Source organism: Salvelinus fontinalis, chromosome 25, assembly GCF_029448725.1.
Source record: "Salvelinus fontinalis isolate EN_2023a chromosome 25, ASM2944872v1, whole genome shotgun sequence".
Classification (NCBI taxonomy): Eukaryota; Metazoa; Chordata; class Actinopteri; order Salmoniformes; family Salmonidae; genus Salvelinus; species Salvelinus fontinalis.
In genome coordinates this window covers 33,459,231-33,485,326 of record NC_074689.1, presented here as the reverse complement: position 1 = coordinate 33,485,326, position 26,096 = coordinate 33,459,231, and the positions used below count along the sequence as shown (strand labels likewise).

Sequence of the window (26,096 nt, the reverse complement as noted above, 5' to 3'; positions counted from 1 at the left end):
CTGGCTACAATCTAGTAATTACATAGGCTACTGAGCCTGTTATTATCGGCCATTCCAGTGTAGTCTTGGCCTGTGCAAAATCTATGTAACCAATTTCTGTAAATATTTCTACTCAATACATTATGTAGAATTCCACTATGTATAAATAGTTAAAGACATTTAAAGAAAAAAGTGCTAAAGTACAGACTGGGCTAGATGCAGTGAAAAATATATAATTTGAACCTGTTATCTCGTTGCCTGGCTACCCATCCACATCGCATGGCAAAATTACGTTATAGCGAGCAGCAGAATGGCCCTACTTCACTTGTGAAATAAGGCCATTAAATTCAGGGTGACTCGTCAGGCAAGTTATCTCTTGACCGGAGAAAACAACAGAGAAACTTGCGACGTGTCGTCGATCTTTCGTTCCAATTGGCCAGAAACTGCCGAGTTCCGGTTAACCTCCCCAACCCTCCTTGGTCCGTATAAAACCGCGGTGCGAGACAAAGCACGATCCAGTCCAGCTGATCCGACCCAGATAGGTTACTGCTGCATGTAAACTCTCCCGACATAGGCGTCAGGATCCCAGACTGACTGCGGAGGTTTAAACTCCTGGGACGCGAATGAAGAAACTTCTCCTGCTTCACTTCACATACAGAGGTTTAGTGAGAAAAGGGAAAAAGAGTAAAAGAAGAAAATGGACCGTTTTAAATTGCGGAAAGCGGAACCCAAAGATGTGCCTGACATACTGCGACTCATAAAGGTAGGCCGTAAACAACATTTGACGAGGAGAATAAATAAATGCACTGTTTTGCGTAGATTTACTTAATTTTAGTTTTGCGAAAGTTGTTGGAAAGTATACTGAAGTATGTTTAGCCTACACTAGACACCCATCTGGCCCTGAACTTGAGACCCTTTCTTTGATGTTGTTATTTTGTAGCCCCGCTTAAGCCTAGACGAAATCGTTTTGTTTGACTTCATTCAAAGAAACCGCAAACTTGTGTCTGAAGGTGACATAAATACCGACGATTTCCTCTGGATATCCGTCGGTATCACAGTTGGCTCTGTAGTTTATTTGTTTACGTTGGCAAGGAGCCTTCTTTCCTCCGTTTAATGAGGTGTTTATAACGTTAACGTTGTTCTCTGTCCGTTGACGGTCAACTATCTCAGTCAGTCATACACGTTCCCCATTTGACTTGTTCTTGGTTTTGATTCTGACATGTTTCCGCTTCTGTTTAGGAACTGGCTAAATACGAAGACATGGAAGATCAAGTAATACTGACTGAGAAAGGTGAGTCTGAATGAAACTGAAACTCAAACCATTTATGTCCTACTTACCGTGTGATTGACCGCACACAGAGCTTAGATTGCATTTATAACGTTTGTAATAACAGATCTGCTCGAGGACGGATTTGGGGACCACCCATTTTACCACTGTCTGGTGGCGGAAGACCCCAGTGAGGAGCGCAACAACAACAATGGTAAGAGATTGTGAATCTTCAATCACCCCCAACATTGCCTCTCAATGCATGTAGTTACTTTCCCTATGCCAAACATAGATCAAACCTGTTAGCCCAGTTTGTACTGTATACAGACATCTCTTCAGTTATATTGTCAGTGTACACAATTACATGAGCTTTGGTGTCTGGGAGGAGCCCAACACTTTACTTAAACTTTCTGTATGAGAAGTATGTAGGTTTGAAACATTGTAGCTGTACACTTCTGTCTCAGCGAGAGGCTGATGGGTACACTTTGTCTTACTTCCTCTTATGGTCTGTGTGTGCGTGTAAACTGCATGCGTTCAATTCTCCCAACACAACCCCAACTGCAGTGGTGGTAAAAGTACTGTATTGTGAAAGTCACTCAGTAAAATAGTACTTGAGTAAAAGCAAACCAGACTGCACAATTATTTATTTTTGTACATTTACGGATAGCCAGGGGCTATCGCCAACACTCAGACAATTTACAAATGAAGCATGTGTGTTTAGTGAGTCTGCCAGATCAGAGGCAGTAGGGATGACCAGGGATGTTTTCTTGATAAATGCATAAATTTGACAATTTTCCCCGTCCTGCTAAGCATTCAAAATGTAACAAGTACTTTTAGGTGTCAGGGAAAATGTATGGAGTAAAAAGTACCGTATTTTCTTTAGGAATGTAGTGAAGTAAAAGTTGAATGGAAAATATAAATAGTAAAGTACAGATACTTTAAAGTACTACTTGGGGGTATTTTTACTTAAGTACTTTACACCACTGCCCAACTGACGTCTCCTCTTTACACAGTCCTCTAGCCTCACTAAAACCAGACTGGGTTTAGAGCTGAAGGTTGAAGTTATCCTTAATCACAGATCTGTGATCCGCCATCCCACATCCTTGCTGCTCATAACCATTTAGGGCAGAATTCTGAACTGACCTTCATTCAGTGTTTTGGGGTAACTCGGGAACAAGCTCTGTTATACTACGTCAGGCTTGTATTTATGTGGTTACTTATTTTTGTCTAGGTCCTGTGGTAATTGGTTTTGCCATGTACTACTTCACCTATGACCCCTGGATCGGCAAGCTGCTTTACCTGGAAGACTTCTTCGTCATGAAAGAGTACAGGGGTAAGCACAAACACTTCCTCTCCTTCTGTCTCTTTCTTCCTCACTGACCTTACCAATAACCATAAACTCTCATCGTCCGTCCATTTTTACTGCTTTCCCATTGTCTTCTCTCTTCTTTTCCCACCAGGGTTTGGCATCGGCTCAGAGATCCTAAAGCTCCTCAGTCATGTGAGTAACTTAGGAGTTATTAGATGGTAGATGTCAGACAGTTTTTACATGGCTCTGGTCAGAATCCTGTTGTAGAAATAGGTCAATGACTCAAACAGAATGCCATACTTTCTATAGAGCCCATTTCAGTGAGTTATGATTCTATGTACAAATAGCTGATTCCACTCCTGTTCTGTTTGTTTATTACTGTTGAAAAAATAAATGAATATGTATTGGAAAAAATAAATGGTGTTGGCAGGAAAAGCTGATTTTTAGATTCAGATGGCTTTGTGTGAGGGGGGCGGGGAAAGCTCACAATCACTGTCTGGTACGCTGACGCACGCCTGCTCTCTCTTCCCCTCAGACGGCGGTCAAGTCTCGCTGCAGCAGCATGCACTTCATCGTCGCCGAGGGCAACCAGGCGTCGATAGAGTTCTACAAGCGTCGCGGCGCCGCCGACCTCTCTCTGGAGGAGGGATGGAGACTCTTCAAGATCGACAAGAGCTCTCTCCTCAAGATGTCATCCGGCCCTGAAGAGTGAGCTGGCCCAGAGACACAGAGAAAGATGGGGATTGGAGTGAGACTTGGGGTCGATTTCAATTCAGTTAATTATTTGCCTGTCTCTCACTTCAGCAGTGGGGTGTGTGACTACTGACAATAGATTATTATTATTATTAAGAAAAAGGGGCATTAAACATTACTAAATCACTTAATTTAGGGTTCATGAATAATTTTATTTTAATAGATCGAGTATTTATCTAAAGCCATCAATTTAGTAGGTGATGTAGTTTTTAGTTTATTCTACTAATCAACAAACCTTAAAGCCTTTTGTGTAGGAATCCTATCTAGAACCTGAAAGGGTGTAGCGTGCTCTGTTTCCTTAGACCAATCTGGGTAACTAATGGTAAAATATAGTGATTTGTAGTTTTAATGTGTTTATGTTTTTGCAATTAAAAGGTTCAGAGCATATTTGTGTGGTGACTGACTTCTCTAGATCTAGGAAGCCGGGGGCTTTACAATGAAATCACAGAATGGTGATGTCATCAGCCTTTTCCTCTTTCTCGCTCCCTCTGTCATACTTTATCTCTTCCTCTGTGAAAGGGGAATGTGTGGTCTGTTAAGTCTATGGAGAGCAGGGGAGTGGAACACGCGCAGGCACACAAACGTTCTAGTCAGATCTTGCAGAAACCGGGGGCGTAGAAATGCATATCAATGTGATGGTTTGTTTTTCACTGACTGAATATTCACTACAGCATTGCCTGATCAACAAACACTTTCACAACCTAACAGTGTAGTGGCCCAGTTTAGAATATACAAACACTGCATCCCAACCCTTTTCACAGACAGAGACAGATCCTCTTTACTGTAAACACAGTGGCCCTTTCTCAGGGTTTTCCCCAACACTCAAACTAAACTCAGAAAAGGCCTAACGCTCTAATTATGAAGTTTCACAGCTCTCCTTTTTCTATTTGGCTTTTGCCAAATGTGTGTTTAAGGACCGAGCAGTTTCACGTTCAGTAACAACCAACTAAAGGAGTGATAGTCTTCAGTAAACAGTTGTACTCCACCTAAAACCATATGAACTCAAAGCTGGTAGGAAATAGGGCAGGACAGTGTTTAATTGACTTAGTTAACGTTGATCCACGTACAGCATAGACCACAATATTTACATCTGAGAGAACGAGGTAGAAGGATAGGGGGGTGCTGAAAAGAGACAGCATTCTTCATTTTAAGACGGGCCATAATATTTTCATAGACTCCCATGAGCCTCGCTGACCTGTTTATGTCCAGAGCTTTAAACGCGGTTAATCTCTTTAAAGACAACAGGGGGATTAAAACACCCCATGGGGTCTTTATCCAACCCTTTCTAAACTATAACAATGTTCTATTCTTGTACACAAACGTGTGTTGATCACTTGGTTACACAAACAAGACCCTAGTGGGTCACACCTCCCACGGCGTCAAGTCACACCAACAGATACTCCCTACCCTAACTCGCTCACCCTCACTGCGTATGGAAACTGGAGTCTAATTCAGAAATCATTTGGTCAGGGTTACAGCAGATTCAGTTTCTACAGTGTTAGCCTGGTCCCATCAGTAAGGGTTGGTAGAGGAGTTGGCTAAAGCACATCAAGATGTGGGGCCAGGCTGGAGTTGCAGATGAACTGCTTCCTCATGTAAGTTTTACGGGGCGGGAACAGTCCCTGTTTGAACAACTAATTCCACACATAAAAAAGCCTTCAGACCTAACCAGAATATCCCATTTGGAGTATGAACAGACTACCCTCTCTATGAGGAGGCATAAAACATGCACTTAAGTTTAGCAATAACTCATGAGATTAATTTATTATGAACATTTTTCTGTTCGTAGGGAGGTGAACAAAAAATAAACACACTGCTCAAAAATCTTCAACGTTTGAAATAATTTATGTAATGTTCTGCAGTGGATCATTGATGGGGGGGGATGTCTGGAAATAAATACATAAATAGCAAAACAAAATATTATGAGCATTAAGATTTGGCTAGACATAAACATTCAATTGAGGTCAGAGAACAGCTGACAGGAGTCAAGGGTGTCTGTTGGCATGGTTAGTTGGGATGGTAACAGAGCAGGAGGAAATGGGATGTATCATGTTACAGGAGAGATAGAGGTGTATGGGGGGTGTTGTGTGTGCCTGTGTATATAGGGGTGTCGAATGTGTAATCTATCCACAGGTACAGACCTACATAGTTAATTTCACCTCTTGTAATCCAGGTCATGTCATTGAAAACAAATTGTCTTTTACAACAAGAACCTGGTTATCAATTGGTTGTTCAAACCACCCAAAACCAATTTAGGCATAGATGATGGTAATAACAGTTACAGCAGGCTCTCGGCACTGGTGGGTGTGATGACATGCTGTAACATCCTCAAAGTATATGAACATCTAGTTCCAAAATTCAAATAAGGGAGAGTGGGATAAGTTGAGCCCCCCCATACATAAAATTAATAATTTGACCAAATATTTAGGAAGAGGTCATCATTTCATGGAGTCTGTGAAAGAAGAAACCACATGGAAAAAGTGGACCGCAAGTGAGGTCCAAAAAAAGTCAAATTAATGTATTGTGTTAGAGCAGGGGTATTCAACTCTTACCCTACAAGGTCCGGAGCCTGCTGGTTTCCTGTTCTACCTGATAATTAATTGCACCCACCTGGGGTCCCAGATCTAAATAAGTCCCTGATTAGAGGGGAACAATGAAAAAAATGCAGTGGAACTGGCTTCGAAGTGTTAAAAAAAAAAGTACAAAGTGTTGCTTAAAAGACGAAAGCGATTGTGATTGTGTTGAATTGTGTTTGGGAAATAAAGATATACATGGTTTTAAAAAGGTAGTGGTAATATTTCATCCAGTACAGAAATTGGTAGGCGGCTTAATTTACCCTGTTCCGCGCATCAATTTTGCCTCATTCCCAGGTCAAGAGACCACTTTTTTTGACAACTATGTTTTCAAACTGTTTACATGAATCATATTATTTCCAGGGATACACAACATCCTGAAATATATGCAGATATCTTTGTTAGAAAGAATACTAGAATACTAAAACAAACAATTAAACCAGCACCTGCACTTGACCCCCCCCCCCCCTCAGCCAGGTTGTGTCTCTTGCCAGGCTTTCTCTGTCTCAGCTAGGAATGCTCTTGTCCTCGGTCTTCTTAACCTGCCTGAGGGGAAACAGGAAGCAGTAATGCACATCATTATTACTAACACATTTCACCTGAATCTCAAACATCTTTCCTCGATTCCTTGTCATGATGATGACTAACCTTGCCCTTGCCAAACGGCAGGTCCTTCCAGAGCGTCTTCCCAGCATCCCGACCCTGCTGACTCCAGCTATACATAGAATACCAGCTCACCTGAGATAAGAGATCCACCACACACACAAATTGTGATTCAGGCGCAATGGAAATGTGCAATAGAAAAAGGCCAACAAGCGTGTGTGTGTACATGGGGCAGATGGGTTCCTACTATGAGGTCTGACCTCAACCAATCAGACAAACCATCTGACAGATCTAATGCCCATAAACACCTCTACTGTCCCAAAATGGATCATTAAACACCCAATACACACTAAATCACTAATTAAGTGTCTTTGTAGCTGTCTACATACCACCACAGACCAAGGCTGGCACTAAAACCACATTAAATGAGCTGTAATTCCTCCATAAACAAACAGGAAAACACTCATCCAGAGCGGCGCTCCTAGTGGCCGGGGACTTTAATGCAGGGAAACTTAAATCCATTTTACCAAATTTCTATCAATCAGCATGATACATGTGCAACCAGAGGGAAAACAAATTCTTGACCACCTTTACTCTACGCACAGAGAAGCATACAAAGCTCTACCTTGTCCTCCATTTGGCAAATCTGACCATCATTTTATCCTGATTCCTGCTTACAAGCAAAAGAAGCACGAGTGACCACTATAAAAAAAAGTGGTCAGATGAAGCAGATGCTAAACTACAGGACTGTTTTTCTAGCACAGAATGGAACATGTTCCGAGATTCTTCCAATGGCATTGAGGAATACACCACATCAGTCGCTGGCTTCATCAATAAGTGCATTAAGGACGTCGTCCCCACAGTGACTGTACGTACATACCCCAACGAGAAATATGTACGTACAAAATTGTCAAACTCCAGCCACCCTAGTCATAGACTGTTCTCTCTGCTATCGCACGGCAAGCAGTACCGGAACACCAATCTAGGTCCAAGAGGCTTCTAAACAGCTTCTACCTCCAAGCCATAAGACTCCTGATCATCTAATCAAACGGCTAACCAGACTATTTGCATTCCCCCCCCCCACCCCCCACGCTGCTGCTACTCTGTTATTACCTATGAATAGCCACTTTAATAACTCTACCTACATGTATATAATTACCTCGACACCGGTGCCCCCCGCACATTGACACATTGTACCGGTACCCCCTGTATGTAGCCACGCTATTGTTATTTACTGCTGCTCTTTAATTATCTCTTACTTTTTTAGGGATTTTCTTAAAACTGCATTGTTGGTTAATGGCTTGTAAGTAAGCATTTAACTGTAAGGTCTACACCTGATGTATTCGGCGCACGTGACAAATAAAACTTCATTGTATTTCATTTAAACTGACCATAAGTCACAAAACTACACCCATTACCCCAGTCACCAGTCACAGCTTTCCATCCTCCCTCTCATCTGCTGTCTACTCATCACTTTCCTATCCTGCTTCTATAAATCACCCCCTCTATCATCCCTCCTATCTGACTGATCTGGCTGTGTTGGTGCACACACATACATACACACCTGTATCCTCTCTGGGTGTGTCTCTCAGATAACCACATAAAACAGACCCAAAATATCCCAGACAGCATGGGACACCGCTTTAAAATGAAAGGGCAGACTATTAACCACATACCTTCCCCACACACACACGCTTACCTCACAGCCAGAACTTCCTACAGGAAACCACAGCCCTTCCCGTTGGGGAGAGAGAGGGAAAGGGGTGGAAGACACACACTAACATTGCCCCCCCTACACACACCTTGGCTAAGGAGGCAGCCTGTTGGGTGTAGAACATGGAAGCACTGAGAGCCATCAACCCTACAGGAAACACCAGCCTCTTCACCCTGGAACCTAGAGAGACAGAGACTGGTACGGTATTCACACCCCTTGACCTTTTCCACATTCTGTTATGTTAAAGCCTGAATTTAAAATTGATTTTAGATTTTTTGGTCACTGGCCTACACACAATACCCCGAAACGTGTAGGATTTTTACAACTTTGTTTCTATTGAACATGCCATTCAAATAAAGGTATTTTAATTAATTATATGAAGAGTGCCTTGGTCCTCCTTTCTTTTTGATACCCCATGTTCCTGATTGGCCGAGTTACAGTTTTGACTTAAATCTGCTTGAAAATCTATGGCAAGACCTGAAAATGTTGGTCAAAGGTGATTCGAAAATGTATTGACTCAGGGGCTTGAATACTTATCTAATCAAGATATTATATGTTTAATATTTTATTTTTTACAAATGTTGGAATTTTTCTTCCACTTGGCATTACAGTATTGTGTAGATCGTTGACAAAAAAAGACAATTAAATCTAGTTGAATCCCACTTTGTATCAACAAAATGTGGAAAAAGTCAAGGAGTGTGAATACTTTCTGAAGGCACTGTAAATGTCTGTGCACATTACCTTTGGCCAGGTACAGTCCTAGGAACCCAGAGAAGCCAACCACCCCGACACTGGGATAGAGGTCAGGAGGAGGATCTTTGAGGAACTGTGTGTGTGTGTGTGTGTGTGTGTGTGTGTGTGTGTGTGTGTGTGTGTGTGTGTGTGTGTGTGTGTGTGTGTGTGTGTGTGTGTGTGTGTGTGAGAAAGAACACAATCAAGTATGCATTCATAATATGGCATGTAAATGAAAGAATCTGGATGATGTATGTCTCCTCACCTCTCACTGTCCTGATGGAGGTGCTCACAGTGGGCTCTACAGTCCTGTAGACTTCCTGTTCCACAGGATATGACATCACAAAGAGGAGATAGAACCTTAATCTATGCTTCAGTATATCCAATTCCATTCACAAAATTAAAAATGGACAGAAAGCTCAGTGTGTTAGTTATGCGCGGGTTGACTCATAAACCGCCATCCCCGCAGTTATATATGCGGGGAGGGTAGGCTTAAGGTCATTAAATATTGTGTGGATGAAGGGCGGGTGGGTGGCATGTGGGTTGAATAAAGAGAGAATACATTTAAAAATCCATAAATGTCTAATTATTGTGCAATTTCTAGCTATAGGCTACATTGATGTTTTTCTTTAATTATTTTAGGCTATCTGGCATTAGTGCGTAAGCCTAAGCTTTAGGGCCTAACTGTATGCGTGACAAATATCCTACACGCCAATCACCAAATGCTTTTGTGAATGGGCAGAAAAAGCAATTCAATTCACGGAGGCAAAAAGGACAACGTCTGAGTTCAATAAGAGAAAAGCTGTGAAATGGAGAAGGGAGGGCGAGAAGTCATGTTTGTGAAAGATTTGGAAAAGTGGTAAAAAAGGATGATAGCAGTGCCAGCTATGTTGTGTGATGATTGTGAGGCGCTATACAAATTTGAGTCACAAGACGGGGACTTCAAATAGGCCTTTTACTGTTCAGATGGGTTAAATGGAAACTGAAATCTGGACACTGACTGTAGGTCTATAACCTCTCACATAGCCTTAATATTAACTCCTGCAAAATTAAGCATTTCTATCAGTAAAATTATACACCAAATGTAGGACACATTTTGAAATATGATTTATTTCTTTCAGAATTTTGAGAGAATTGCAAACGTGCAGTTAGATTGGCTAGCTTCTGTATCTTTATCAGAATCATAAACGCTGATAGCTTATTTCATAACACATAAAATATGCATCCAAGCCGAACTGAAATCTTATCAGAAACATTAGAGTTTTTTTTTTTTTTTTTTTTACATCTTTCTATTTCCTTACAACCGGTCAAACTGGTTGCACAGAAAATCTTTCAGTTTTTTTGTTTGTTAGCTATTGCATTTTCTCCCCGGTCCCTAAACGAAAGCAGCAAAGATGACAATGAAAACTTTCCAGATGTCAACTATATTGAAGCATTCATTCTATCAATTTAGGACATTATTCTAGTGAGCAAGGGTTTATTTTGTCTTCTAGGGCAACATATAATGACAAAAGAGAAGCTTCACGTATCTAATTATAGACAAGTTACTAAGAACTAGCCGACCAAAATGTTGGAAATGAGCCGAAACATATTTAAAACCAGTCAAAAGAAATCCTGCACCCCCTGTAAAACAAATTGTTCGGCCATCACTGACTGTAGCCTACAACGCATTTTCTATATTAGCGGGTTAGGGTCGGGTGTGGGCCTTAGATTTTCACTTTATCACATATAGCCGGGAGGTTGAGGATGGCTTATTAGCAATTGCGGACGGGTGCAGGTGAACAAACAGCTGATCCGTGCACCACTAGTGTGTGTTTGTATGTCTAGTCTTAGTAGACAGTGTCTGTCACCTACCTCTGCTTTCTCCAGGGCAACCAGACCCGTTTCCTGCAGGAAAACAAACAATTACCACAAACATTCTTAAATCTCAGCATTTAACAAGATAATGAGGGAGATGCCACTTGCGATTTCCTAGATACACCCAACTTGTTCCAGATGATAGGTTCGATACATACATCGCTGAGGAAGAGGTATACCCGACACTGGTCGGTGAAAGGCTCGGCCCATTTCCTCAGCTCGGCCACACCCTGTTCCACTGGCCCCGCCTCTGACTCCACATACTTGAGCTGCGGCTCTGGAGTAGTGTAGAGGGACGGGAGCTGAAACACACACACTTTAATCCAGCAGACTACGTTGTCCTGTCAAATAAATGTAATCTGCAAAGGCCTGTGTGGGAGCCAACACAAACACCAAAACATTATTAGCAGATAAGATCTGTCCATTCATATCTGGGTCGTAGCCAGAAATTCATTGGTGGGGGACCAACAGAAATTTGGGCAGGCCTGGCTCCCCAGTTGGTGGGCCTGTGTCCACCCAGGCTCACGCCCCTGCTTCACATAACTGCCACATAAGTGTTCCTGGACAGGACATTAGAGGGACAGGAAAGCTAGCTACCTCTTCAATACTGAGACTCGGAGCTGCCAGTTTCTCCTTGACCTCTCTAGCGGCCAGGACAGTTGCATTCCCCGTCAGCAAACCCAGGACACCTGACACAGCAGCAGACAGCGACACCTGGCAGCAGACACATCGTGATGAGGACAGTTACTTTATGGTAAATGATGGCAGGAATCAGGACATTCATGGCAGGTATTTGAGAGTAAGTTACACTAACGTTAACATATGGGGAATGTTCTGCTCAAAATAAAGAATAAAGCTATTAGTCCAGGACTGCTAAAAAATATACTGTTTCGTCCAGTCATGTCATAGCCATAGTTATGACTAAAAGAGAATACGTTTTGCTAACGTTTCAGCCAATGCTCAGCCCCACCACCATCACGCTTTTATGTAGTCTGTCATTAGCTACGAGTGTAATAGTCTATAATAACCCGAATGCATCTTACAAGAGAAATGTTGAGCCATTACCAGTTTCCCAAAGTTCCTGCCTAGTGTACGGCGACTCGAACGGAAAAAAACATTAGATTCGGCAATTTTAGAACGATGTGCTTCTTAACAGCGACATCTGCTGGCACACTATAGTCAGCATCACAGGTGAATACACGACACACACACACCCCTTTCCCAAACACACTAAATCACCGTTTCTCAAACTCGGTCCTCGGGACCCTAAGGCGTAAACGTTTTGTTTTTTGCCCTAACACTACACAGCTGAATAAAAGTACGAAAACATGATGATTAGTTGAATCAGCTGTGTAGTGCTAGGGCAAAAACCAAAACGTGCAGCCCTTGGAGTCCCAAGGACCGAGTTTGTGAAACCCTGCACTAAATTAACCACAAAAGGAAAGCTGAAAACCTGAACAGTATGAACATTTATTTCTGGATAGAAATTACAAAGTGTTCCAAATAGCAGTGTCTACTCAGATTATAGTAAATACATTGTTTATCTATTTTTTATTTTATTTGTCAAATAGTCATCATACAGGGTATTTTTATCCTCAATATTCTATTATTTTATCCTACTGAGACGGAGGGCTGATGAGGATTATAAATGCTGAGCTATGACAAACAGACATACAGATAGACAGGCAGGCCATGTCCAAAATAAAAATAGCAGGAGTAGTACATACATGTTGACCAGCAGAGGGAGACAGCAGTTTGAAGACAGGAGTTTGGCATGATATGGGCCCTTTGGCCAGACTCATACTATTCCTGGACCCAAAAACCTATATTTCAATGGAGATTCTCTATTGCACATTGCTTTTTAGTGCAGAAGCAGCCTTACGTCTGGGAAACCAACTGGGCCTTAGAGTTCATGATATTGATAGTAATTTTCACATGGGAAAATATACATTGATACAAAACAAACAGAGATGGGAGATGACGACAGAAGACCATATTAAATCTAACCTGCCTTAGTGATGTTAACAGTCTCATTTTACACATGACTGCCCACAGCACACACACATATATTACTCGGTCAAATGGAGACATCTACCTGTGAGGGGGGTCTACCTGCTATTTATACAGTACCGCAAACCACTCTGAGACTATCTGACTGTGCGGGGAAAGATATGTTTGTATGCTACTGCATAAATACTGCACTGGGGGGTTTACTGAATAAAACCATGAGTGTAGGCAGGAGGATGTTGCATAGAAGGAGAGGAAGGAGAGAAGAATAGCACAGAACAAGTGGCACAAACTCTCTCTCTCTCTCTCCCTCACTCACTCTAAAAGCATCATAAAGACCATGACCTATTGCAATGCAAATCATATCAACATCATATTCTAAACCACAATCACACCAAGTTACCTGGTGGTGGATGGGGGTTAGATAAACACACATAAAAAATGGCTGACAGACAGAACTGCAGAATAATGTGTTTTAGCCCTTTTCATTGTTGCTCATGAAAAGAAGAATGAGATAGAGATGAGCAGGTTCATTCGCTGCACCTGGCTCAGTCAGTCAGACAGAGACAGACAGGACTACGGTCAGGGTAGGGTTTCACAAAGTAGGATTAATAAGTTAGCCAGATAACTGACGCTCAAGATAAACTCTTGATTAGAAGGCAAAAATAGTTTATGGCGTTGCATTACTGGGAGTATTGAGTAAGGAACGCCATGTTCATTTCAAGTCCATCTTTAATGTGAACTCGTTTTCTTTATCAACTTTTTTTATTTTATCAAAAGTTGTTTCTAGTACATTTGTGGCCAACACCCTACCTTGCAAAAAAAAACTTCAGCAGTCAGCCACAGTAACACTCAAAGCAGACAGAGTTAACGTCAATAAATCAAGTGTAATCTTACATACAGTACTGCCAGAGAGACCAGGACCTTAACAATTCTGTCATCCCTAACCAGGGTCGGCTCTAGCCTTTGGGGGCCCAAAACGAGATTTGGTTGGGCCCTAAGCGAGACTTGTAGGGCTTACTACAAATTCTTGCTAGTAACAACAACATTAGCACAGCTTGCTAGTCAGCTTACATTAAGTACAACCGGCACAAGCCAAACAAGCTAGTGCCACCTTGTGGCCTGGAGTATTTAAACTAGGCAAATCGGAGGTTAAACTGTTCTGTGAACAACAAAAACTTAACTGCCGACACTCTGGGCAGAGGTGCCCCCCTGGAGGTCAAGGCCCCTGGGCACGTGCCCTACATGCCCGGTCGGTATTTGGCCATGATTACTACAGGTTTAGATGACTGGATAGACTTACAATCAAAACAATATTAGCTGACATGGCTAATTGAGTGACTAAAATTAACCAGATTTGAGCTTGATGCTCCTTTCCAATAAATAATCAAGGGTCTTATTCTGGTGACATGATCATCGATGCTTGGCTGCCGTTTGACAATTATAAATAATCCACAATTTGATCCATAATAATCTCATCACGTAGGCCAGGGATGGGAAACTCCAGTCCTCTGGGGCCTGATTGGTGTCAAACCTTTGCCCCAGCTAACACATCTGACACCAATAACTAACTAATCATGATCATCAGTTTAGAATGGAATTAGTTTCATCAGCTGTGTTGGCTAGGGATGGGGAAAGTGTGACAACACTCCGGCCCCTGAGGACTAGAGTTACCCATCCCTGATGTAGGCTATACCCGCACTGTATTGGCGAGCTGTTGGCTAGAGCACACGTGTCAATACCAGAGTGGGCACACTCGCTATATAGAGCAACATGTTTTGTGAGAAAACCATCAGTAGAGTTGAAATGTGATGGAAACACATTGAACTTCTATTTATTTACTTTTATTCGGTACATGGGAATCTAACCGCAAAAGGTATTTTTATGTGTACTACGTCATCACGCACAGCCTTTTAACTGCAACGAGTCAATTTGATGGAAACACATCTCTGGTGGGAAAATGCAGTATATTGTTTTTATGTGGATGATTGATTATATGAAAATCTGTCGCCAATTGGATGGAAACCTAGCTAGGGATAAAGTGTGATAAAACAAGAGGAAACTTGTTTGCACCTTGACCATTCTATTATTCTCTTAACAGTAAATTGAGACCCAGACTGAGTTCCTAAAAAAGATATATAGTTTCTAAAACTCAATCCTGAGGTCCTCCCTGAGTGCACGTTTAGTTTTTTGCCCTAGCACTACACAGCTGATTCAAATAACCAACTCATCATCAAGCTTTGATTATTTAAATCATCTGTGTAGTGCTATGGCAAAAACCCAAACATGCAAACGGGGGGGGGGGGGGGGGGACCAAGTTTGGGTAACCTTGTCCTAAGTGACCGCTTTGCCTGCAGGACCACTTTGCCCGGCCCTGTTCCTGACCTCTGACATGGTTCTCTCAGTCAGCACATCAACTGTGTTATTGCAATGTAGTCATGACAGCACTAAATCATCACCATGATCATCCTCTTCGTCACTAAAAATGAACTTTCTCACATGCCCACTAGTATGATGTGTGCATATTTTCTTTCCTCATTCTGCTCATTCATTTATCCACACACACACGCTCCAGATCCCCAGACTCAGAGAGGGGGTTACAAAGAAACTGCATGACATCACATGGTGGAGACAGACAGAGGGTTCAGAAGACTGTAGGCTGAAACTGAATCATAATAATTACAACAATATGAAACTGACCTCAGTCCAAAATAAACCAGGTAAATCATGAAAAACATTCAATATTTTTCAATTTCTTCTGAGAAAGCTAATTTTGAAAATGATCAGCTTGAGTTACCCACCACCACTGATCACAAGCGAGTCTACCTTTTCTGCCCGTGAGTAGGACATATTACTATGGCATGTTTAGTCTCGTACAACATTGACTAGGGTCTAGTTTCAATTAAGGACTATTTTGGCAAAGAGGAACTATGTCACTGTCAACATCACTACTTTATCTGTTTAAAAAAAAAACGAAATAGTAGCTAGCAAAATGGAAATTATGGAAGCAATTTTTAAGGAGTGCCTTTCGCAAGTGGCTAGTTTGCATGCACTATCTTAACGATAAAAACATTTGAATTGAACCACTTTTTGACAGCATCCCTTTCGATTTATACAAAACGTTCCATACATGTTTGCCCATGGAAGAAGAAGTGGTCAGGAAGTGACCTTTTGGACCTGAATGGCAGAACATTCAGCAGATTAAGCATTTCGCTACACCCACAATAACATCTGCTAAATAATGTGTATGTGACCAATAACATCTGCTAAATAATGTGTATGTGACCAATAAAATGAGATTTGACTTTAAAAGGTGCTGGAAATTGACCCATTGTGCATACTCCAGCATACCATGAGACATCCATGTCTTCTTCACTGGAAAAGAGAAACAGTTGAGTTTGATATCATTTAAAAGCTTACCTACAGTGATGTCAAACTATTTTATTATTTAAAAAATATCAAAAAATCAATTGTTTCTTTAAAAAAAATAAACATAAATTACTATTGTTTTTATATTCGCATATGTTGTAGCTTAGGCCCTATTTCACATGAGGTTTTTGTGTTGTGCCCACTATCGGTTGATAAACAACATGCTCTTAAATACAGGGTGGGTGTCATTTCAATCATAGAATGGACCTATCCCTACAGACCACTGCAATTTAGCTGGTACACCATTGAAATTGAAAAAACATTTTTACTTCTAAATTACTTGCCCGTCTACCCACCATCGAATGTCAACTTAAAATGGTCAAATCTATTTTATTATCCTTATTTCTATGATTTAAAACAGGTTTTCTATGGAGAATAGACAGTATAACTTACAGATATTCCCATTCAAATCAACATGTGTGGACATCTTTGTGGTACCATTCAAGTTGATATTTCAATTTTATCCTAATTTTAGTACTTTTATCAGCCCAAACATGACACTCAATCTGTATTCGAGAGCATGTTCTCAACAGATAGCGGTCACAATACAAACGCTTTAGAGGATGTAAAATAGGGTCGAAGCTAAAACATATAACTATGAGTTTACGTGTTTTTAGATCATTTATGTTAAGTTAGAAAAGTTATTCCCCCCCAGAAATTATAAAATAGCTTGACAACCCTGTTTGTATGCCTTTAAATTATATACATCTCAAAAGTTATCTTTTCCAGTGATGAAGAAGATATGGATGTCTCATGGTATGGTGAGGTACAGTTGAAGTCGGAAGTTTACATACAATTAGGTTGGAGTCATTAAAACTCGTTTTTCAACCACTCCACAAAATTCTTAACAAACTACAGTTTTGCCAAGTCAGTTAGGACATCTACTTTGTTCATGAAACAAGTAATTTTTCCAACAATTGTTTACAGACAGATTATTTCACTTATAATTAACTGTATCGCAATTCCAGTGGGTCAGATGTTAACCCCTAAGTTAACTGTGCCTTTACGCAGCTTGGAAAATTCCCGAAAATGATCTCATGGCTTTAGAACCTTCTGATAAATGCTGTCAATTAGCCTGAGTCAATTGGAGGTGTACCTGTGGATGTATTTCAAGGCCTACCTTCAAACTCAGTGCCTCTTTACTTGACATCATGGGAAATCAAAAGAAATCAGCCAAGACCTCAGAAAATAAATTGTAGACCTCTTAAAAGTATCTATATCCACAGTAAAACGAGTCCTATATCCACATAACAAGGCCGCTCAGCAAGGAAGAAGCCACTGCTCCAAAACCACCATAAAAAAGCCAGGCTACGGTTTGCAACTGCACATGGGGACAAAGATCGTACTTTTGGGAGAAATATCCTCTGCTCCGATGAAACAAAAATAGAACTGTTTGGCCATAATTACCATCATTATGTTTGGACGAAAAAGGGGGAGGCTTGCAAGCCGAAGACCACCATCTCAACAGTGAAGCACGAGGGTGGCAGCATCATGTTGTGGGGGTGCTTTGCTGCAGAAGGGACTGGTGCACTTCACAAAATAGATGGCATCATGAGGGAGGGAAATGATGTGGATATATTGAATCAACATCTCAAGACATCAGTCAGGAAGTTAAAGCTTGGTCGCAAATGGGTCTTCCAAATGGACAATGACCCCAAGCATACTTCCAAAGTTGTGGCAAAATGGCTTAAAGACAACAGTCAAGGTATTGGAATGGCCATCACAAAGCCCTGACCTCAATCCTATAGACAATTTGTGGGCAGAACTGCAAAAGCATGTGCGAACAAGGAGGCCTACAAACCTGACTCAGTTACACCATCTCTGTCAGGAGGAATGGGCCAAAATTCACCCAACTTATCGTGGGAAGCTTGTGGAAGGCTACCCAAAACATTTGACCCAAGTTAAACAATTTAAAGGCAGTGCTACCAAATACTAATTGAGTGTATGTAAACTTCTGACCCATTGGGAATGTGATGAAAGACATAAAAGCTGAAATAAATCATTCTCTCTACTATTATTCTGACATTTCACATTCTTAAAATAAAGTGGTGATCCTAACTGACCTAAAACAGGGAATTTTTACTTGGATTAAATCTCAGGAATTGTACCAAAAAAAATGAGTTTAAATGTATTTGGCTAAGGTGTATGTAAACTTCAGACTTCAACTGTACATATGCAAAATGGGTTAACTTTGAGTACATTTATCTCTTGAATGTTTTGAAATTCATGTCCACAGTCACTTTCTGAACGCTTTTAAAATATGTCAAATGTATATGGAAGGTTTCGTTCAAATCAAAAGGGATGCTGTCAAGAAGTGATTGATTTCAAATGGATTTACACTTAAATAAGTAAAACCACTGCAAAGGTTTTGCCTGCAAACTTTGGATTTGAATCTCGATGTTCTGGCATGTCTGCCTCGCGATTTGCTGGGCGAATCCCCAAAATATTTATTTTCCCTTATCGGCGTAGGTAGTGACGTAGTTCCACTATGCCAAAAGCGTCCATCATTAAAACCAGACCATAGTCATGGTGTTGCCTAGGATCGGGTTTTTGAGACTGCTTAGTCCATTCTGTGTCTCTAGTTGAAAAGCTTCTGTGTAATTAGAGCGTTAGTGTCACACCTGTAAACACCTATCCTCCACCGCCCGACCCACATCTGCCGTCTGGAGCCTGTGGGAGGAGTCTGTCTTAAAAAGGGGGACATTCCCAAACCTTAAAAAAGAGCATGTCTGAACTGAACCAGACCTCAGCTGCAGCGCCGGACGTGCTCCAGGACGTACTCAGGGAAGTGTAGAGTGCACACCTGCAGCCCGTCCAGTTTGCAAGGCATCCTGGGATACTCGTCTTCCTTCCACTTGTTGTCGTCGGGGTCGAAGGTGAGGATGGAGTCAGAGTAGTGTCCATTATAGCAGAGGCCCCCCAGCACCATGATCTGTCTGTCCAGCACCGCCACACCGTGCCCACTGCGCCCGATGGGCATCGACGCCAGGATGGTCCACTCATCTGTCTCAGGGTCGTAGACCTCTGTGGATGGGCAGCCCTGCGACTCGAATGACGCCCGGAGGATCACACACACCCCCCCGAACACGTACAGCTTCCCGTTATGGGAGATCATCTTATGGAAGCAGCGAGCGTAGTTCATCTTCGACTTGTTCTCCCAGCAGCTGGTGTGTGTGCTGGGGAGGATGGGGGTGCGAGCTGAGCGCGTCCTGTGTGTGTCCGTCGTTCCCGCTCCCCCAGGGCCCGCTAAACACACCCCTCCCCCTGCGTCTCGCCCAGGGTCGAACACACACACCTGTTTGGAGGTGGATGAGGATGTGATTCCTCCTGTGATGTAGAGTTTACCGTTTAGGACTGTGCCCTCGTGACCGTACTTGTTGACCGGGTACGGGTCCACAAACTCCCAGCGGTCCGCCGTGATGTCATAGCGCTCCGTGGAGTAGAACGTCTCGTCCCGCGTCCGGCCAGCAACAGCGTAGATGAACTTACCAATGACCCCCACTGCAAACTCTGACCTGGAAGTAAGGACAAAATGTTTATAAATACATTTTTGTTCAAAAAAATGTAACACCCTAGTAGACCTTGTACAAACATGAAACCATGTCCCACCTGGGTACAGACAACTACAGACCTATGTACTGACAACTACAGACAAGTACAGACCTGGGTACAGACATGTCGGCCATGCGTAGCCAGGAGTTCTGGCGGGGGTCGTAACGGTAGACTTTAGAGGAGGCGTGGAACTCCCCGTCAGGTCCTAGCTCCTCCCCACCCAACAGGAAGGCAAAGTTGTTGACGATGGCCAAGCAATCTGGACGGAGAGGGACCTGGGGACCTTCCAACTCCCACCACACCTACAGACAGATCATACAGACATTACACATTTTACAGGAGTTCCCAACCTAGGAGCAGCAACATTTCATTGGGGGGGGGGGGTGCGGGAACTTCCAGTTGTGCAAATGAATGCATTCAACGGAAATGTGTCTTCCGCATTTAACCCAACCCCTCTGAAGTATATTGATCTAAAACAATGCATAAATTTGCAATGCTTTAGGCTAGAAACAAGCGGTAAATGCCAGAGGAAGACGTGACTCTGATGCACATATATTTGGTTAGGCTCTGACGTTCCTAAGCTGAGCTACGACCTTCTAAATTCGAGGATTCAAAGAAATTTGACTTTGCTTGGAAAGTTTTTTTATTATTTTATTTTTTATTACATTTCAAATTACAATAACAACAAAAATTGCTTGGGAAGTAATTTTATACAATGTATATCAAAAGAGAATATGTAGAATTAAATTGAGAGTTCATATAAATTATCAGAATAAAACATTTGATAGCGCAATAACATATTCCTTATCCATTATTATTAATAGTATCAGCCTACCTAAAAGATGTCAAGAGTCTTGTTAAACTATACTGAACAAAAAAATAAACGCATTATGCAACGGTTTTACAGTTCAAATGAAGAAATCAGTCAATTTAAATTAATTCAATGGGCCCTAATCTATGGATTTCACATGACTGGGCAGGGGCGCAGCCAGAGTGAGCCTGGGAGGGCATAGGCCCACCCACTTGGGAACAGGCATACCCACTGGGCAGCCAGGCCCAGCCAATCAGAATTAGTTTCCCCCACAAAAGGCTTTTTTTTACAGACAGAAATACTGCTCAGTTTCATCAGCTCTCCAGGTGGCTGGTCTCAGACGATCCCGCTGGTGAAGCCGCCAGATGTGGAGGTCCTGGGCTGGCGTGGTTACACGTGGTCTGCTGTTGTGAGGCCGGTAGGACATACTGCCAAATTATCTAAAACAACGTTGGAGACGGCTTATGGTAGAGAAATTAACATTAAATCTCTGGCAACAGCACTAGGGTAACATTCGTGCAGTCAGCATGCCAATTGCACGCTCCCACAACTTGAGAGCATTGTGTTGTGTAGAAAAACTGCACATTTTAGAGTGGCCTTTTATCAAGCTGGTGGTGTATTTAATATAGGCTACCTCAATAAACAAGATTTTCAAATGGGAAAAAGGGGACCCTGGGGGAAAAAAAGTTGGGAACCCCTGTATTAGAGAATGGCTGCAACAAAAGCCTCCACACTCCAGGAGGAGCGTTGTTCACACCTGCTGTAGGCCTAATTCCTCTTCCTTAGGTCTGTGCAGCAGTAGGATCTTACCTTGGGTCTGTGCAGCAGTAGGATCTTACCTTGGGTCTGTGCAGCAGTAGGATCTTACCTTGGGTCTGTGCAGCAGTAGGATCTTACCTTGGGTCTGTGCAGCAGTAGGATCTTACCTTGGGTCTGTGCAGCAGTAGGATCTTACCTTGGGTCTGTGCAGCAGTAGGATCTTACCTTGGGTCTGTGCAGCAGTAGGATCTTACCTTGGGTCTGTGCAGCAGTAGGATCTTACCTTGGGTCTGTGCAGCAGTAGGATCTTACCTTGGGTCTGTGCAGCAGTAGGATCTTACCTTGGGTCTGTGCAGCAGTAGGATCTTACCTTGGGTCTGTGCAGCAGTAGGATCTTACCTTGGGTCTGTGCAGCAGTAGGATCTTACCTTGGGTCTGTGCAGCAGTAGGATCTTACCTTGGGTCTGTGCAGCAGTAGGATCTTACCTTGGGTCTGTGCAGCAGTAGGATCTTACCTTGGGTCTGTGCAGCAGTAGGATCTTACCTTGGGTCTGTGCAGCAGTAGGATCTTACCTTGGGTCTGTGCAGCAGTAGGATCTTACCTTGGGTCTGTGCAGCAGTAGGATCTTACCTTGGGTCTGTGCAGCAGTAGGATCTTGCTGTTGACCATGCTGTGTCCGATCATGCCCCTGAACACAGCGGTCTGTGGTCGGACTGAGCGGATGCGATTGGACCGCGTCTCGACCAGCGGCTGCTCGTTGACGTCGTGGAAGTAGCCGAGAGCCTGGTCTACCTCCTGACGCAGCCGTCGAGAGTAACGATAGAACTCTGATGTCTTCACCTGAGGGAGGAGAGGGAGACAAAGAATAATTAGTAAGAGGTGATGTCATAGAGATCAGGTTGCACACATGGGAACCATGTGAGTCATCTTGTGTGTGTCTTACCTTTTCGAAGACATTAACGGCAGTCATGAGGCAGAAGCGTAGAGACTGGACGACAGTGTCTGTGTGTCTCCAGCGGCGGCGGTCGTGTCGTAGCCAGGCCTGGACAGACTCATAAAGCTCTATCTCTGGGAAGCGACTCAGGGCATCACTGTCCAGGTACGCCTGACACACACACACACACAACAAGAATATATCACCTGTTATAAAGAGCATCACTTTTTAGGTACACACACAACTAATGTGTGAGAGTTATTCCAGCCCACCTGCAGTCTCTCAAGGCTGAGGTAGGACAGGAAGTCAGGTCTGCTCATCAGAGGAACAAAGTTCTCCAGCAGGAATTTGTCGAGCTGCTCCTGCACACCCTCCACCCCCACGCTGAAGTCCTCCAGCAGCCTCAGCACTTCAGCACAGTTCTCCAGACAGATCTTAGACAGCAGGAAGGAACAGCAGAACTCTACCACCTCTGTCAGCTGGACGTACATGGCTGCCTAGAGGGTGAGGGGAAACAAAGAGAGAGAGACAGATCATCAGCAAGAAGGAACAAGAGAATTGCACATACATCACAGCTTAAAGGGTTAAAGAGACAGTTGTGTATGTGTGTGTGTGTGTGTGTGTGTGTTACCTGTAGTATCTCCTGCACAGTGACCATGCTGAGCTCCAGTGAACCGTAGTACATGAACCTCAGTACGTGGCCGAAGCCGGCAGCTGTTAACCCCTTCATGTGGATCTTGTCCTGGTCTCTCTCTCGCATGTCTGCTGTGAACATGACCCGGAAGTAGTCACTCTGGGTCGCTAGCAGGGCCTTGTGAGCCTGGAGGAGGGGATAACATTACGTTAGTGTGAGTGAGTGAGTGAGTGAGTGAGTGAGTGAGTGAGTGAGTGAGTGAGTGATGCTAACCTGGAAGTGGTGTTCCTCTATGAGCAGCGTGACATCCAATAGGAGTCTCTCCTCGTAGAGCGCCCGAAACCCTGAGGACACGCTCCCATCATGCACCTGGGACAGGTACATCTCCACCTCCCCCCCCGACATCACACACCTGGAGGAGGAGAGAGGAGGTTAATAGCTCACACACACCTGAAGTAAGGAGAGGGGATTAATAACACACTAGTAATATGACGGTAGTGATGCTTTACTGTTCAACCACAGACCAATAAAAGAGTAGAAAAACTGTCACTCAAGGGATGCATCACACTACAGTTAAAACACAATGCTGTATTTCTCTTTCTAACACATGGCTGTGTTTTTTTCTAACACATGTGTTAAAAGCCTGTCTCAGTGGAAGGCTCTAGAATGACGTCAAGAACATTCAAACCTCAGCGCTCATACAGACAGACACCGAAATACACACCCACACAGAAACGCGTGCTGCGTGCGTACACCCAAACACACCAGCTGACAATTATGCACTCACACACTAGCAACAAACCCACCCACAGACAATCAGATACAAATGCATGCATTCATTCTCTCACACCCACACACACACACAATGCACACTCACCTCTGATTGGCCACGGGCATGTCAGAGGGGTTATTCCGAGCCAATCAGAGGACAGTGGCCCTTGTGTCCTGGGAGAAACTAACAACGCCCTTCTCTGAATCACCTGGACGACAAACCCAACATTTTATTGTACATCGAAACTGTATGTTGAAAAAAAAAGAATGTATCAAGAAAAAAAGGTTATTCAAACCAAACCGTAGGCTAGACCTAAAGCTACTGAGTAAGTTAAACCAGATGTGTTTACAGAACTTTCCCTGATTGAGGAGAACACATACTGAGGCTCCAAGAACAGGCTGCCTTGGATCCCCATTCCAATACTCAAAATTGCACCATTCCTTCCATTCTCTCCTGCTTTGTCAGATCAATGGCTGGTGGCCGTATTCAGGAAGAAAGGAGGGATGGATGGAGGATGTAGGCTACAGGTAGAAGTAGGAATGGATGGTTGTTATGGTCATCATGGAGATTGTACCTTTTAGGGGCCTCGAGGCCAGTCTCGAGCTTAGCTGACAGCAGGCTGAGGGGACGCTCACATTTCCTCTGTTTATGTTTGCCCTGATCTAGAGACAGAGAAAAACATTCTACAAAGCTAGAAATTAATTTCCCCCCTATGAATGAAATCATAATTGATAATATAGCTAGTGCATTTAACGTTAACTGACTCATAAACATTAGATTAACCGTGTAGGCTAATCTTTGACGTAATCGTGTTGGCTAGCAAACTGACGTTACAACGTAGCTAACCAGTGAGCTCGCGCAGTCGGGAAAATCACAGATTGCTTATTTTTCGCTCAAGGACATGACAGGACAGTCAAAATGATAGCCAATGTAGCTAGCCAACTTGCTAACGACAATACACAATTTATTGCAAGCTTGAATTGACTTGTAGCTCACGACATCCCGTGGAATTATTTATCGCTAGCTAGCTTAGCAGGCTAGTGTCTCTCACCTCGGCGCTGCGAGTACCCACAACCCCTCTTTGACCAGGCAGACCTGGCTTCTTCTGACATGTGTTGCGGGTTTATATCCGAGATCAAGAAAAAGGACAATAAAAAAACATGGCCGAAGATTCCTTATCGTCCATTTACAATTCAACCGCGGCTTTAATTAGTCTTTATTTTAACTTAATATCAATATACTGTTTGTCTGTAGATTCCATATCCATTGCAGACGCCATATTCCCCGCACTGACGTCATTTCCTAGGTATAGCCTGTTTGAACGGAACTTTAGTGGCGTCGTTGTGCAGTGCAAGTGAACCTGTCAATCAAAATCATCATGCAGGTGTACTAGGGTCAATCTGCGATTATAGAGCTGCAGTGGTGCAGAATAATTGAGGCCTCTCTCTTCATATTATTAATGAGAACTTGTTCTCAACTAGCCTACCTGGTTAAATAAAGGTGAAATAAAAAATAAAATAAATATATTGACCTTGTAATCAACTATCCTCTCTATCTCTCCCTCACTCTCTTTTTTTTCTCAGCAGTTAAAGAGAATGATGGAATGATTTTTGGTGGAACAGCCAGAGCGGGCTGTTTCAGCAACCCTGCTCACACGCTTTTGATGTCCCGCCCTCATCCTCCTTACCGGTATTAACATTAAAGCCTTGTCTGAATCTCTGCATCGTATCCATGTTAGTTCTACATTGGGGCAGTGTTAATGAGTCTATACCCCAAATCATTTTTCAGGTGGAGCACAACATTTAAAACTCTTTACACTACTGAGCAGCGCTGTAGCTTACTGTTTTGGCCTGGTTATGCATAAGGTTATCGTTATGCTGATTCAGGGTATATAGGCATCCTGATCATCCTGGACCTCAGTGCAGACTTTCACATTGTGAACCACAACATCCCACTGGAAAGACTGGAGCAGCTCATTGGTCTCACTGGCCTGGCCATTGGCTAGTTCAAATCCTACCTCACAAACAGACAATGTGTCACCATGGACCAGAGATCATTAGCTACTGTAGATTCAGCTGTAGGCAGTGGTGGAAAAAGTACCCAATTGTCATACTTGAGGAAAAGAAAAGATACCTTAATAGAAAATGACTCAAGTAAAAGTCAAAGTAACCCAGTAAAACCCAGTACTACTTGAGTAAAAGTCAAAGTATTTGATTTTAAAAATACTTAAGTATCAAAAGTAAATGTAATTGCTCAAATATGCTTACGTATCAAAAGTAAAAGTATAAATAATTTTATATTAAGCAAACCAGACAGCACAATTTTCATATATTTTCTTTTTTACGGATAGCCAGAGGCACACTCCAACACTCAGACATTATTCACATATAAAGTATTTGTGTTTGGTGAG

The 26,096-nt window shown here is 42.8% G+C and overlaps 3 protein-coding genes across 10 annotated transcripts; 1 reads left to right on the top strand and 2 right to left on the bottom strand.

Annotated features, from left to right (window-relative positions):
- Positions 1-436: 436 nt before the first annotated feature.
- Positions 437-3,693, top strand: LOC129823188 (diamine acetyltransferase 1-like). Its single transcript, XM_055882020.1, has 6 exons — positions 437-742; positions 1,219-1,270; positions 1,374-1,460; positions 2,478-2,579; positions 2,707-2,747; positions 3,091-3,693. The coding sequence occupies exons 1-6, from the start codon at positions 677-679 to the stop codon at positions 3,265-3,267; spliced, it is 525 nt and encodes a 174-aa protein (XP_055737995.1). The 5' UTR covers positions 437-676; the 3' UTR covers positions 3,268-3,693.
- Positions 1,874-11,763, bottom strand: LOC129823346 (MICOS complex subunit MIC26-like). Its single transcript, XM_055882272.1, has 9 exons — positions 11,758-11,763; positions 11,385-11,501; positions 10,967-11,089; positions 10,785-10,817; positions 9,196-9,250; positions 8,940-9,026; positions 8,287-8,378; positions 6,530-6,619; positions 1,874-6,427 (listed from the first exon to the last, which is right to left on the bottom strand). The coding sequence occupies exons 1-9, from the start codon at positions 11,761-11,763 to the stop codon at positions 6,419-6,421; spliced, it is 612 nt and encodes a 203-aa protein (XP_055738247.1). The 3' UTR covers positions 1,874-6,418.
- On the bottom strand, positions 8,940-25,000 carry LOC129823187 (kelch-like protein 15). 8 transcript variants are annotated; one of them, XR_008754579.1, is made up of 12 exons: positions 24,261-25,000; positions 23,188-23,326; positions 22,912-23,100; positions 22,553-22,777; positions 22,290-22,451; positions 21,977-22,186; positions 19,887-20,077; positions 18,969-19,738; positions 11,385-11,501; positions 10,785-11,089; positions 9,196-9,250; positions 8,940-9,024 (listed from the first exon to the last, which is right to left on the bottom strand). XR_008754579.1 is itself a non-coding variant. In XM_055882017.1 (9 exons), the coding sequence occupies exons 2-9, from the start codon at positions 23,809-23,811 to the stop codon at positions 18,970-18,972; spliced, it is 1,905 nt and encodes a 634-aa protein (XP_055737992.1). In that variant the 5' UTR covers positions 23,812-23,894; positions 24,067-25,000; the 3' UTR covers positions 12,244-18,969. The 8 variants fall into 8 exon arrangements, 7 of the variants coding, with proteins under 7 accessions (XP_055737992.1, XP_055737991.1, XP_055737989.1 ...); XM_055882017.1 differs by lacking the exons at positions 8,940-9,024; positions 9,196-9,250; positions 10,785-11,089; positions 11,385-11,501 and adding an exon at positions 23,792-23,894 and having other exon boundaries at positions 12,244-19,738; positions 24,067-25,000; XM_055882016.1 differs by lacking the exons at positions 8,940-9,024; positions 9,196-9,250; positions 10,785-11,089; positions 11,385-11,501 and adding an exon at positions 23,792-23,894 and having other exon boundaries at positions 12,244-19,738.
- Between the last annotated feature and the right edge of the window lie 1,096 nt (positions 25,001-26,096).